Raw genomic sequence first — 15023 nt, forward strand, 5'->3', positions numbered from 1 at the left:
GCAATTACCTGTAGGGATTACCTATGTATCATGTGAAAATGAAGCTATTTTGCTGCTCACATAATCATACTCATAAGACATGGTTTCAAATCAGGGTAGCTATGGCAAAGAAAAAAAACCAACTGCATTATTAACAGAATCTGCAGTATTTCATCTGGCAGGGTGGTAATAAAAGCCTGCTAGAAGTGGGGTAATTCCGATACAACTCCATGGCAGTGAGAGGAAAAAGACTGCCTGTCAGTCTTCTCTGAACCCTTTTACATTCTCCTGTTACAAAGAAAAATCCCTCTAACCAGTGGAACTTCACTTTGGAAAAGCTCATAGCAAAAGAGTGTCAAGTGTCAGTGTGCTGGGTTTCTAAGGAGACAAGTAACAGTGGAAAGCCAGTATTTTCAGGGGGGAGAGGCAATTCTGGAATCTAAAATTCTTTCCTTTTCCTCATGATCCCATGAACCACATTTACTTGGGAAACAAATCCTTACAGTAACTTGGATTCATAAGGAATGTTAGCCAAAACCTGCAGGGAAGAAGCACAGAGACAACAGTTTGGGACTTGCAATGCTAGATGAAGTATGCATTGAATACTGCATAAATACCAAACATTAATAGTACTAGTCATCATCAAATAAGTTTGCTCGATTTTTGGGAATGGTAAATAACAGCCTCTCAGTTCATTTTCACCTACAGAAGAAGGAATAATTATGATGAGGAGACAGTGGCAAAGAGAATGTATTAAAGATTCCTCTTAATGGCAAGCAGATTGACTACATAGCCCGCATTCTCAATAGCATTAGATTTCTTATCTCCCTTACTAAGATAGAAAAAAGCTCTTTTTCAAAAAGTTTAGAGTAACTGAACAGCAAGAGTGTATACTGGACAAGTACAAAGTCAAAATTGAAAATGAAATGGAAACTACTAAGAGAGAAGAAGTAGATATTGCAGATGTACATTACCATAAAGGAGCCAAAGACAATTCTTGACAGCCTACTCTGTTAAAAATGAAAGCTATCAAAAAATAAAACCAAGAAGATCAAACTGCTCATTTCTTTTGTGTGTCAGTCATCAGTAAGACTGGTGAGTAACAAAATTAATTTCAATACCCAGAGAACACCATTTTAGGACAGAAAAATAATAATGAGGAGATACCATTGTAAACAAAAATGGCTGCTAAAAATATCTAAGAAACAATCTCATTTTTCCATGTTCGTAACAAATAGAAAAACTAGTAATGAGTTTAAATTGCAGTAAGGGAAATTATATATGAACAATAGCATTGTAATGGTAAAGACAGATGAGCCATAGAAAAGGCTTTTCAAGACTGAGGGTCCACTAAGATTTTATAGGAATGGAATACAGGTAACTGGTTCTGCCTCAAAGTGAGACAGTTTTTCTGTGATTTAAATATAAAAACATGGATATTAAACTTTTTGGGAAATTATACTCCACAGTAATTAACAGTTGTTCAGTAGCAGAATAGATGAATAAATCGGATGTGTTTCATGGAGACCTGTCCTGAGTTCAGCACTATTCAGTATTTTTTTCATTAAGAACCTGCATGATAGTACAAACTTCATGTTTATGAAATGTGAAGGAGGAAGCTTAGCTAAAGTACGGGACCAAAACTGTAAAAGTTTTTAAAAGATTATTCAACTGATTCTATAGATTAGGGAACTTTATGTAAGAAAAGGCAGCAAAGTACAAATGTACTCAGCAACCCAGCTTGCAGTGCAGCATGGCATCACATCATCTAAAATGAAAATTTAGAGATTCCATCATCAATATAATTGAACCAAGCTAGTTTTGATATTACAATAATATTTGAGATTATGAAATCTTTATATAATAATTCAAGTGAGTATGGTGAATCATGTAATAGTATGAGTAGGGTGATTTACAAACAATTCAATGGAATAACACTCTAAGCTCAGAAGACACACAGATACAAGTTCAGAGCCTCCTAACAATTTCATTAGTATGACTACTACATACAAATGACTTGACATTTATGGCATCATAATGTTTAGAGATACTGGTCAAGTTAGGCCCCCACTGTGCTAGACATTGTATAAACACAGAAAATGACAATCTTTACTCCAAATAGCTCCTAGTAGAAAACCCCAAACATTTGAGACTCAAAGCCCACAGACAGGAAAACCTCAGCCCATTCATGTATGCCTTCCATTTACAACTCAAAACTTAAGAAGTAGGATTTCACACAGCTACAACAAATACATCCTGACTTTTTAAAATTCCATTTGACAAAAAAATGCATAAATGGTAAATAGGCTCTTTTCTAACAGGACAGTGGTGGACATGCTGCCACAAAGCTCCTCAGGTCTCTTTCAATTCCAGCATGACACACATTGCAGGGACTTCTGTATGGCATATAAACTGAGCGCTGAGGCTGGCACTCACCACACTACATCTGGACTGTGTTAGGCAACCGTCAGCTCTGTATTCTTGCATCAGCCCTGGCCCCCTCATGTGGGGCAGCTTCCCAACCACTCTTTCGCCATGAACCAGTCAAGGAGACAAAGTACTTTGGGAGGAAGTAAATTGGGACCACATTAGCTGGTGACCCTCGCCCTGCAATTGGCCTCCCTTTCCAATGATAGAGGAAATCCCTCATGCAAACTGACAACCAATATGAAACAGGCAGCTCCATTTACTGGAAAGCCTGGTCAATGCTGAGTGCCTCATTAGGAAATGGTCTCTATATTGAGGCACATTCCTGCAATTCAGAGCCTAGAAATTCTAAATTAAAACAACATTCATGCCATATCCTCTTTCCGAAATGCCTCTCTTCATCCAAACTTTAATTTCTTTAAGTATGTATATTAAAGAACCAAAATGCCTTTGGCAGCACTCCTTCCTTCTCTTTCATAGTAATACCCTTCCCAGGCGAGCGGCTTGGAATAGGACACAGTGTTGGGAAGAGACAGAGGAAAGAATAATCACAGAATCTTCAAGTATAAATATGATCTTCCATTGACAAATCTCTGTCTTCACAACTTGTTTTAAGTAAGAAAAAATCATTTGAAATTGTGGGGCAGAAGAACATGGAAATTATTTCTTAAGACAGAATTGGGACTTAATGATAGACTGCTCTTGTTTTAGGAAAGAGTTGCATCTTTATATACGCTAAGAAAAGTCAATTAACAGTGAGTCAGTCTGCTAACAACAGAAGTTATTGTAGCCACTCAGCGATAACCAGCACAAGCCATGAAAAGGCATAATCTGAAATCCCAACTTAGACAACAATTAGATCCATTCACATTCACTATAATGTGATCATAAAACTGCTTTTCAAAACAGTTATCTCTGTCAGAAGCTCTTTTCTAGCTTGCTGTCAGATTCGTAAATCAGGCCCACGGTGCTCACCGCAGTATGCGTAACTCTTTACACAAACCACCTCCTTCCGATATTGCTCAGCACTTCTGTTTGCATCCTACGTACATGGAAACTGGAACCTCTTAGTCAACACTGCTCTCTAGCCAACCGAAAGAACTGCTTTCCCACAACAAACTGTAAGTGTTTCCTAGAAATGGGATGGACTGAAATACAACATACTTATCAGGGATCTCAACAGTCCTAAAATAGTATTGAAAACACAAGGAAGGAAATACTGAGGTCAGGATCCCAACTCTGAATCTGAAGGAATGAATAAACTTTTTAAGATCCAGAGTTGCTTTTCAGAGTCTTCCGGAAGATCTTGATTAATCAGCACTGCTTGTTTTTCTTGAACAATGTTTAATACAAGTTTGATTTTTCACTCATGATTTCTAATGGAATTTTAGGAACTGCAGCTAAACTTCTAAGACATTCCTGAAATGTGATACAGTCCCTGGAACTGCTAACAGAGATGGACCTTTGTTCGAGATGTAGAGTAGGATGTACTCAGAGAAAGTTTAAACTGATGAAGAGGCATTGTGACTGTTTTTGAAAACACAAGGCTGTTCAGCTGGGTGACCTGTAATTACCAAAGAGAACCACAAGGGAAAAACAAACAGATTATTTGCAAAGCACATGGAAAAATGATTTTCCCTTTGAAAATATTTGTAATTAGAATCGTAAAAAATAACATCAAATCGGAAAATATCATAGCCTTTTCATAGCCATCTCTTCTGCCCCATCTCCTGTATCTGGAGCTGCTGTAGTTGGTGATTTGAGTTGGTGACTCAATGCAGAAAAACTACATATTAAAACTATTTGTATTGAAGAAATAAATGTGATGTCATGTCCCCTATATCTTACAGAGTTGGTGAACTGTCTGTTGATAGAATTACTGTCCACAATAAGCAACTCTGAAGAGCTTTTTTTTTGAAATTTTTTTCTTTTGTATTGAAGGTGGCACACAAAGAAAGACAAAAGATGATATACTCTTACAATGTAGGATAGATTATGTCAAATCTCTGTTACATCAAATAAGGATATGTCAAATACAGCTTTAATAGAGTTTAAATTGTTTATATATAAACATATATTCTGCCTTAAATGCACTGGACAGTACCTCACAGTCCTGTTGTCTATGACTTTATATTTGTACTTATACTGCTCACATACTATTTATATATAATGCTCGTAGCAGAGATGTTTTGAGGAGACTGTGATGTACTGTATGCTTTCTTCAAGGTTTTTTTAAGAAGAGGAACAATTAAGAGTCTTTATAGATAAGGGCAATTTTGGATTCAGAAACTTCAAAGGCATTTGGATATTCCAATGATTTTTTTAAAAAGGGGCTACTGATCCAAAAAACAGACAACGTGTAAGTCCACAGAATCACAGAATCATAGAATCACAAGGTTGGAAATGACCTATAAGATCATCCAGTCCAACCAGAAGTGGCCTCAATTCATACAGGTCATAGCAAGAAAAATTTCAAGTTAATCTCTCATGCATTTGTTTATTTTGAAAATTAAGTATGTTGTACCTATGCATAAAAGCAGTTAGAATGGGCATCCTTCAGATAAATGCCTTTGAAGGAACAATATACGATATTATGCGACTTCTCAGCACTGAAAACTATTGATACGAACTACCAACATTCTAAAAATCATCTAGGTGAAACTTAAGACACTATAGAAAATCACAATGTTAACATACAAACTGCATACACACAAGTATTCAGTAGGAAAAAAAACACAAAAACCAACCCTAAAGACCATTCTCTTCACCAACCAAGGATAATCAGAAGGATACGAGGAAGAACAATGTGCATAAAGGAGCTATAATTTAAACTTGAGACAAGAACTGCTAATAAAAAAAATGCCAATTTCTCTTAAAACGAGTAATACTGTATATTAAGGCTGTTACACCTACAGACAGTTACTCTAAGAAAATAAGTACAGTTGCTGTCAACACTTCAGAATCCTGTCGTAGTAGGAGGGCATCTGGGTGATGAGTGAAAGCAGTTACAACCTTTGCTCAAAAGTAAATGGGTAAATGGTATTTTCTACTTGTTTTAATGCTACTGTAAAACTGCACAACCCTTGCTGCACGATTAAACAGCACATAATTGTCATCTTAAAAATACAGGACCAGTAACCTACTTGTATTTTCTAAGGAAGAAGCAGAGGAATCCCTTATTAGGGACCAGACCTGCTTTTGTCTTAGATTTTGACAGCAAGAAAAATAACATTTGACAAATGAAGCACACGTAAAACTTGATGAAGATGGAATCAGTGACACTGAAGAAGTTGATACTGGATTGACAGTAGTATTATATGCTCTTTCAGGGAATGTGGCACGTGAGGAACGTAGCATAATCCACCAAAAGTGTTAAAGTGAAAAATCTAAACACATTCTGGATCTCCTATTGACAAAATTGCCTTCTGCTTCCTCATTCTTTCATTGGCACTGTATCTTTCGCTTTGCATTCAATATCAAAACATAATTTTAAAAGCTTGAATCGAAATATGTTTTTTCTGATCATTTTGCTTAAACATAAAGAACTTGGAAACAGGGAAAGAACAGAAATAGAAAGGGACCAATCTCTTCACTAGCATGAGACCTCCCGGATTCCACTCAAGTAGCTGCCATTCCCTTATAGTGCTTCTGTCATGGATTAGGAACCACAGCAGAGACTGTGCAGTGTAACAGATGCATTTGACCTTTATAGCAAGAATTTTCTTCAGTCTATGCTTCCTCTCTGACAAGAAAAATACAGGTCACCACAAGTACTATCACTGCACTTCCGTGTGCCTCTGGAAGTTAAAGATAAACGTCTTTTTAAATCATAGTGTCCTACATATAGTACCATACATTTAATAATGAGACAGGGACACAAAGAAACTTCCTTTATAATTGAGACTGTTTCATTCCCACCATGTTTTACAGAGCTCATGATGAGTAGCTAGTTTAAAGTCCATATTTATGCACTTTTTGTTCTGATAGATGGAGATTATGTATTATTAGTTCCAAAAATCAAGATAATAACCTCACATTAAATTATGAACTGGTTTCTTTCCTATCCTCCCTCTACTCACCTGCTGCTTGAGCTGTTGTACAAGGCGGTCTTTCTCTCGTTTGAGGGCAGCCACTTCATCTTGAGTTTTCTTCTTAGAGGATGAAAGCTCTAGCAGAGCAATATTGGCATCTTTTTCACTAATGGCAGCAAGAAGGGCTTCTTGTCTGAAAAACACATGTAGGTATGTGATCATACTGTGGAACTGAGAGACTTGAACATACAATAAACATTGTGGCAGCATGCAACTCCACTGAGCAGAAATAAGCATGGTGACTGTGGTTCTACATCCATCGGTGGAGCAGGAAGCCGAGACCCACCTGCCCCCAGACCCAAGATGACAGTGCTGATACCAAAGTTGCTTATAGGACAAGAAAAACATATTATGTGCTATTATTCTTCACTTAGCTGCTCCATTTTTAATAACTACCATTTATTGCTTCCTCCTCTGAAGATTTTCATTCCTTACGCTGGTTTACATTTCCAGAATGGATTTTGAGAATGCACACAAAAATACTTAACTAATCATAAGACTTCTGTGTTAAATTACATTAGGTTACATTGCCTATTCATGCAGCTATTTTAGAAGGGAGATGGCATGTGACAAGTTTATTGAAATCACTTGAACAATACGGAGTATACCCAGAAGCATGATGACATGGACACTTTTTGTGCTACAAGACAGATGCTGAAATAGATGCCCTTAAGCATGCTTGAGCTATTCACTGACTTTTGTTTGCAAGCAATCAATATAATAGTGGGCTCTTTGATGTATATCTTGAGTAATTAAGAAAAAAGTTACAAACCTTTTGCAACTTTGAAGAAATATTTTAAGCAAGAACGTTCCATAGCAGTGTAATAACCAGATATAGAAACACCACCTTACCAATAGCAAAAAACTCTCACAAATATCCCAGTGATGTCTGAAACATTTTGTAGGTACTGCAGAGAGGGGAGATGCAGACAATAACCTTGCCGATACAACAGCACTTCTTGAATTCAAAGGGCTGCTATACATTAGGGAAAACCACTGTTTCTGACCATAATTCTCACCTCTGATTGCTGTAGCCAAGTCAGGATATGCATAACATAAAGGAAAACTTGTTGTCCAATAGGAATGGCCAGTCCCTGACCTCATAAAAAAGAGACATGCTGTTCCACTAGTAGAACAGAGGTCCTTCCTAACCACGGTGTGAAAGGTGTTATCATGCAGGAGCAATGAAGAAAGAGGGAGCTGGAATATTACAGATTTTCTACCTTTAATCTAAACATTTAGTTGTAAATGGAATCAAAGTAGTAAAGGTTCCAAATTCCCAAATAATCCAAATTTTGACCTCGTTGTAAAGAAGGTCATAGCAACGTTAGTAATTTCAGAAAAATAATTTTCAAGAATAATAAGGGGTGCTAAAATTATTCTACTAATCATGACAATAGCAATTATTATACTAAAGACAGTGCCATAGCAGTTGTTTATTAAAAACATAAGAGACGTTGAAGAACCTCAGTGTAAACAATTAAGATCAATGTTAATTATACCAATACATCCATTTGTTGTCAAGATCTTTTTATAATCAAGACCCATTCATAACCTGCTGACTTAGGATCACAATGACAGATTGCTAAGGGTAGTAATGACATTAAATCTTCTTTTCGTAATTCATCTATTACTACTCCTTGAGGAGACTAAATCAGCTTTCTCATTTTCCTTCTGTATCTTTCTTTTTACACAACTTATGTGGGGATAAAACAAAAATACTTGCTTCAGAAAGTGTACTCATTGAGCTCCATGTGAAAGAAGACATGACAGAGAAAATTTGGAAAAAAGGGAGAAATCGAACCACTATCATTTAATATTGATGTTTTAAACATATGTATCCAACACAATGGACTTCTAAGCCTACGGTTTGGAAAAGGAAATGATTGGTACTACCTGAATACAGAAATTTTTATGTTAGATGCTGAAAACTTCGCATTTTTTTTTATGTTACTGAGCATGGAAAGATGCATCTATTACTGCAGTGTTTCTGAGAAGGGGGAGTGAAATAATTCCATCAGGGATTTCAGGGCTTAAATTAAGAGTGTAGGGAGATGCATTCCTAAATATGTAGGAAGTAGTCGTATAGTTTGCATTGGCTGCAGCTGAGCTTGATGAAGAATTTATTGTCCTGGATACACACTAATCCCTCCTCCAAACTGTACTAACAACAGCACATATATTCACTTCTTGACCTTGCTCTTCCAAGAAGTTTGAACAATAGTTTTTCCTCTTAAAATGCCCAATATACATCATTTTAATAGAACGGGACCAGGAATTGACTGCATGTGCAGTTATGCTGACACATCTGAGAAGACAGTAGCTTCTGAGAAACTCGGGACTGTAACCCTTTAACCCAGCACAGCAGTAACCAGCACAGCACTTCACACCACAGATTGAGAAGAGTTTTGTGAAAGGCACATGGACTCCACAGCACCAGAGTAGAAGCAACTAGTTTCTTAAGCAACTTCTCTTTGGGAACTGTATGGATGAGACATCGCATTTAAAAAAACTCTTGTTATTTTTACAGGTGAAAAAAACCAAACAAACACAACATAGCTCTCACTTGAAAGGTGTGGAGTTTTTCTGAGACAATGGGTGAATTGACATGATTCACCAATAAGAAAATCCACAACTGTTTTCACATGTGATAGCTGGGAATGGAATAACAACTTTTTCTTATGGATTACAGATCTAGGTAAGAAGAGGATGATGAAGCATGACCTGCCTTCCTTCTGATCCCAGTTTGTGTTTGTGAGCATGCTCTTAAGAAATATTTATGCCTGTTTAAGCTGAAGACCTCTATCACTGCACAGGCTGAAGAAACCAGAGCATAAAAAAGCCTCACTGCTAAGATATGATCTCTGTTCATCCCCTCTGTTGCTCCATTGATAACTACCCATATACAGATGTTTGTTATTAAAAGAATTTCAACTGAAGCCATATATCTAATATATATATTTCAAAAAAAAAAAAAAAAAAAAAAAGCATAAGAACTGTGTATTCCAAGAAAAAGACAACAACATGTTTCAACAGACCAATTTTTTTTCACCATCTGACAGCAGAATAGACTTACACAATAGACTTTCTGTGGATGGAATTTCTCTCTGGATTTATGTGTTTCTTCTGCATGCAAACAGAGTAAGCTTGCTTTAGGTGGACTAACAACACATCAAAAATGACAGATCCGGTGCCTAAATCTTGCTTATATTATATACTACCCAGACTGTAGAAAAATCGGCACCTTAATTCATTCCTTGAACTTCATGACATGACACCACAAAGCCAGGCATTTTTAGATGCTTTAAAATAATGGAAAGATACTCTAAATACATTTATTCCATGAAGAAAGGAAAAGGTGTGCATCACATTCCCAGTTGTGGAATCAACATTGTAGGTGTGGGAACAACTGATAATGGCTGCATTATTACTGCAACTTTGTTTTTGTTGCTTTTCCTTTATGGAAAAGTATCCAACTTTGGATGTCTGCCTGAAACATGAAAAATATCAATAGAATGAAGTGACAAAATATGATACATGACCTCTGCTTTTTCTAGCTATTGGTATCCTGGGAAAGACAGACTGGTTTGGTGTTCTGGTAATTTTCACTTTCTTTACAGTAATCTGTTTTGATTCTAAAGAAACACTTATTCTTTTAATAGTAAATCCACAGTCCTCGCTGATGATTCAGGACCAAAGCCAAGAATATCTCTGTAATAGTATCTATGTAGCCTTTACTCTGGCATGAAACTTGAGGTGCCTCAAAGAGAATGTAAGGCTTACCTCTGCAATCAAATGTTTTGTTGCTCATCTCTACTTCTTAAATGAAAATTCCAGGACAGTGAGATAATGGACAGCGATCTGTCACATATTTATCACTGTGTAAACTTCACTACAGCAGCTCAGAAAAAAACATCCTACCGTTCAAAACTTCAGTGCTCTATTATCTGTGATATGTGGCTGTTGGTCAAGAAATGGGGTGAAAGGAGTTGTGTCTTTCTGAATATTTTCTGGAACTGAAGCGAGACAAAACCCAAGATGTTGATTTTTTAAAAATGCTGTTTCACACCAGAGTCACTACAGCTCATATAAACACAACCCATATATGTTAGGTTGGGTATTTCTGTGCCAACTATAACTGAACAGGGGGAGTACTGTCTGTATAATGCAAGGAACGGTTTCAGTTTGCACCAGGTAAGTTTTAAGTTGGATATCAGAAAGACTTTCTCAATGAAAAGGGTACACGGGCATGGGAACAAGCCCACTGAAGTGTGGAGTTCCCATCACTGAAGGTATTTAACAGACATGTGGACGTTACACTTAAGGACATGGTCTAGTGGTGCACTTGGTGGTGTTAGGTGGATGGTTAGGCTTGATGATCTTATGGGTCTTTTTCAACCTAAATTATTCTATAATTCTATCTCTCTCTTTATTTCAGCAGACTCTATAGCCTGTCCTGAGCTGTACCGTAGGTCACAAGATGTAAGGAGGCACTAAGGTGGTTTTAATAATAACAGAAGAAGAAAATTTAGTGAAAAGAGAATTAGGATTATCTCTGAACTGGACAAAAAGAAGCTCTCTATCGAGAAGTGGGATTATTTTTCCTCCATTTATGCTGCAGCCTTTCACTGATAAAATCATGATCACCACAGACTGGAGTGGTACCAAGACCAGTAAGTTCAGTTCTTAAGAGATGGTGCTGGATGTATTCTGAAGATAAATAAGGCAAAACAGCTGTCCTTTGGGGTACTTCTGATTCACCCCCAGTCTCCATTTTCTCAGCTGTACAGCTGGGTCTGAGATTTCTCACAGTTGATACCAAAGATGCAATGATAACAAGAAATGATTCCAACTCTAAGATATGGATGGATTCAGCAGACCAAAATACCATGTGGAAGGCAATGATGATCATAGAGCAGAGAAGTCACTGCAAATTGCCATGATTGAATTCTCCTGATGACAGATATTGTAAGTCTATGAAGCACACCTGAGGAAGTTGTCCTGTAGCATCTTCTGGTCATCCTAATACTTTTGTTGTGATACAACAACGAATAGTATGCAAAGACACAACTCTTTCAGATCTTGAATGTAAACATCTAACTACAGGAAAATAACAGGACAAGAAGGCAATAGTTTAAATTTCAGCTAAGTTTTCACTATAGGACTTGAATCAAGTCAAAGCTTTAAGAATGTCCCTTAATCAAATAAAGACTCTTTTTTTTTAATGAAAGCATAAAAATGTACTTTTTTAGAATTATGTATTCCTAACACTGCAAACTGTAGAAATAAAAGGCATTCAGCGAAGCAGCATTTTCTAAACCTCTCTGTAGCACAGAACAAGGGGCTTAAAGTCGTAAAGATGCTGAACAATATTATTCTTAGAGAGCAGTTCAGCTGCACAGACTTTAGTACAAATGGCAGGTGCTAGTAACTCATAAACATGTTTACCGAGGCCCCAGAAAAAGACAAATACAGCACTTATGAGATTTTTTGTATGGGCTTGGATGAGGATAAATAAGTGATCTACAGCTTGAGTATTTGAATGAGGCTGGAAAATGAGAAAGTGCCAGTTACCAAGTACGATTACCACCAAAACAACCCAGTGTGCAGTGTAATTGTATCTCCTTACACATCTCCTCGGAGTACTGGAGACACTAGACTTGTTTAATTCCTATTCTTCCTCTTCGGTGAGCCACAGCGTATTTTTGAAAACAGGGACATGAGGCTTTCTAACTAGTCAGAAACCCTCAGCAATGCAGGACCAGTGTGCTATATTGCTGGATAATGAGCTGTAGTAAGAGAAGTCCAATAAGAAGAAATAAAAAAAAAAGTTCATCTGCAATACCTTAAGTGTTTTAACTACCAGAATACCTTGTCCTCTGGCACAGAAGTAATAAAATTAAGATGTATAAACAGTGCCTTAATAGCACTTGGTTTCAGAAGACTGTGCAAGTTCTTCACAGTTCTTTCCCTGTAAAGAGGAATTATTTTGGTAAAAACTATCACAAAGTGAATGTAAAGGTCAGTTTTAGACAATACATCATAGTTTGGAGGATTTTAATACACAAATATTTATCAGCTCTATCATTTGGAGCAGTAACAGGCTGCAATGTGCACTGAATTAATGATGCTTCACAGTGTAACTATTTTAAATCTGCTTGAAATATTTAAATGTAATATTTCAATGAATAACACAAATTCCAATTAGAAATGTTAAAAACACACCGTTCTATATCATTAAAAATTATGAGACTTTTTCCTATGTGGGGTATTTCTCAAAGTGTAAATGAGATAATAAAAAAGCAGGGTTGAGATCACTAGCAGCATTGATTTTAATGTCACTGAGGAACTGGGCTAATTCGATCGGGTCTGGTTTCATTATGGAGATCAAATCGGTAGGTAGGCACAAGCTCACAGCAGTCTAGTCAGCTCCTTCAGTAGATGCTGCTGCTCTTCTGTGAGAAATGAATGACCTCCCAGAGTTCTCAACTCGGTACATTAAAATAAACTGTAATTACGCCTGGCATGCCTTTAATGCACAAGGCTTAGAAGTGGAAAGGTTCTGCTGTTTCATAAACTGTTTAGTCTCTAGCTGTACAGGCATCAGCTGCCACAGAAGGAAAGAGCTGTTAGTTGGCCAGCACTTGTATCAGTTGTCTGATTTTAGTCCACTGCAATCACTATTCACTTAAAGCCTACAGAAAATACCCATCAAGCTTCTAATCCTATTCTACAGCAAATATTTGTAAGACTTAAACTGTCAAACCAACATTAAAATAAGAATTCTACTGTTTTAATATGATTTAAAAAGAAAACAAAACACCTCCCATAAAGTGATGACAACATAAAAAGCAATCCAGGCAAACTATGATGTTGAGATAGACATTAAGGTGACAGCTTAGAAAATGAAAGTGATAGGAGACATGGTATTTAATGATTTCATGAGTTTGGAAGAATAACACTGATTGGTTGGCTCACATCTGATAAGCTATTAAAAAGTAATTAGTAAAATAGCACACCAAACAGCTGAGCCAATGGGTAGTTGTGCTAGGACTAGCATCCTTCTCATACTACTCTGTCAATACATACACAGACGTAGTTCTAAACTCAGAGGTTTTTTCTTACATTTTTTTAATTTTATTTTTATTTTTTTGCCAGTTAGAGATCATCTTCAGAAAATTAAGAAATTCTGACTGCTCTGAACCACACTGAGAGCAAATTTCAGATTTCAACACTCTGAGACGCTGGTAACTGAAAGTCATCATCCCACCAGGAGCTCGTGAGGAAGGAGGCAGTTCACTCAAGGTTCTAGATATTAAAATTAGGTTCTTATATAACTTGGAAAAGATACAGGCAGGCAGACCAAAGAACACCATTTTAACACGCTAATAGATCAGTACCTTATTTGAAGCAAGTTGCCAAAAGCTGCACCATCTACAATTTCTGCAGTATTTAAGATGCAGCCATATGAAAAGCACAAAGTATAATCCCATAGCAAGTAAAACATTTGTCCAAGAGAAACAGTAGCAACATCTTTCTGCAAAGAGGTGGGAAAAAATCTAACTTGGCAATATGTACTACCTGCTCTTTTAATTACAGCTGGCAGCAATCAAACCTCAAGCTGCAAATTAATTTCCCAAACACAGACTTACACCCTCACTCAAGAGGTATAATACTACTCCTTCCACTCCTGTACTCGCTTCCTGAGTCAAGAAGTTACCTTTGTCTTGTCTGAATGGCGTTTCAGCAGTTTCTCAGCTCTGTGATTTAAACCCTCACAGCTGCCGTATTTACTCAAAGCCTGTGGAAAATGCTGATCAAGTTTTTAATGCTGATAAAACGGCAAATCATCATTACAGTAAGAACCACATTGTGTAAGAAAGAACTGCATATTCAGACAAACAGAAGAAAATTGTCTGTCAACTTGAAGCATCCTGAATTTGTACCTTTTCACTACCCTTTTCAGTGTTACCACCTATAAGTAAACACAGCTGGAAAACAAGAGATAAATACATAAATTATTTGCAAATAGAGTTGCGTGGTCATGAGAGACACTCCTTTGAATTTCCTTTGCATGAATGGTGTAAATAGTGAATGTCTTTAGACACAGGAAGCAGGAACCACTGTTATTTGTGCTGTCTTTGTAAGTAAATAAACATGATACTCACTCACTAGGACTTTCCTGTACTATTTGTCTCTAACATCCTAAGTGCCTAGAATCATCAAAACATCACTCCTAGGATGGACAGACAACACTTCTAGAAGCCCTTTCCCTCAAGATGTCTAATACAGCTGTAACTGATCTTATAAATCTTTTGTACCACTCTTCCTGCCAATGATTTAACCCTTTTTTTGCTTACAGCTTTTTTTTAATGTTTTGGCAGATGAAGAAAAGATTCGTGTTTCCTAATTGGTCATGTCTGAGCACTCAGAATTTCAGTACAGTTCTAGACTGTGTCTGCCAAAGATTCCAACAGAAAATCTAAAGCTTCCACAGAAATACTTTCCAATCACTTCCTCATTGGT

At 36.9% G+C, this 15023-nt stretch overlaps 1 protein-coding gene across 3 annotated transcripts in view; it reads right to left on the reverse strand.

Annotated features, from left to right (window-relative positions):
• The window catches only part of ERC1 (ELKS/RAB6-interacting/CAST family member 1), a gene marked incomplete at both ends in the record, with an annotated part of 276770 nt that overhangs the window by 46016 nt on the left and 215731 nt on the right, over positions 1-15023 (reverse strand). For all 3 annotated transcript variants that reach the window (XM_079549731.1, XM_079549730.1, XM_079549732.1), the window contains one exon: positions 6486-6630. In XM_079549731.1, the coding sequence (XP_079405857.1) occupies positions 6486-6630 (145 nt within the window). The remainder of the gene's footprint in view (positions 1-6485; positions 6631-15023) is intronic.

This window comes from Tetrao urogallus (assembly GCF_951394365.1).
Source record: "Tetrao urogallus genome assembly, chromosome: 1".
Lineage (NCBI taxonomy): Eukaryota > Metazoa > Chordata > Aves > Galliformes > Phasianidae > Tetrao > Tetrao urogallus.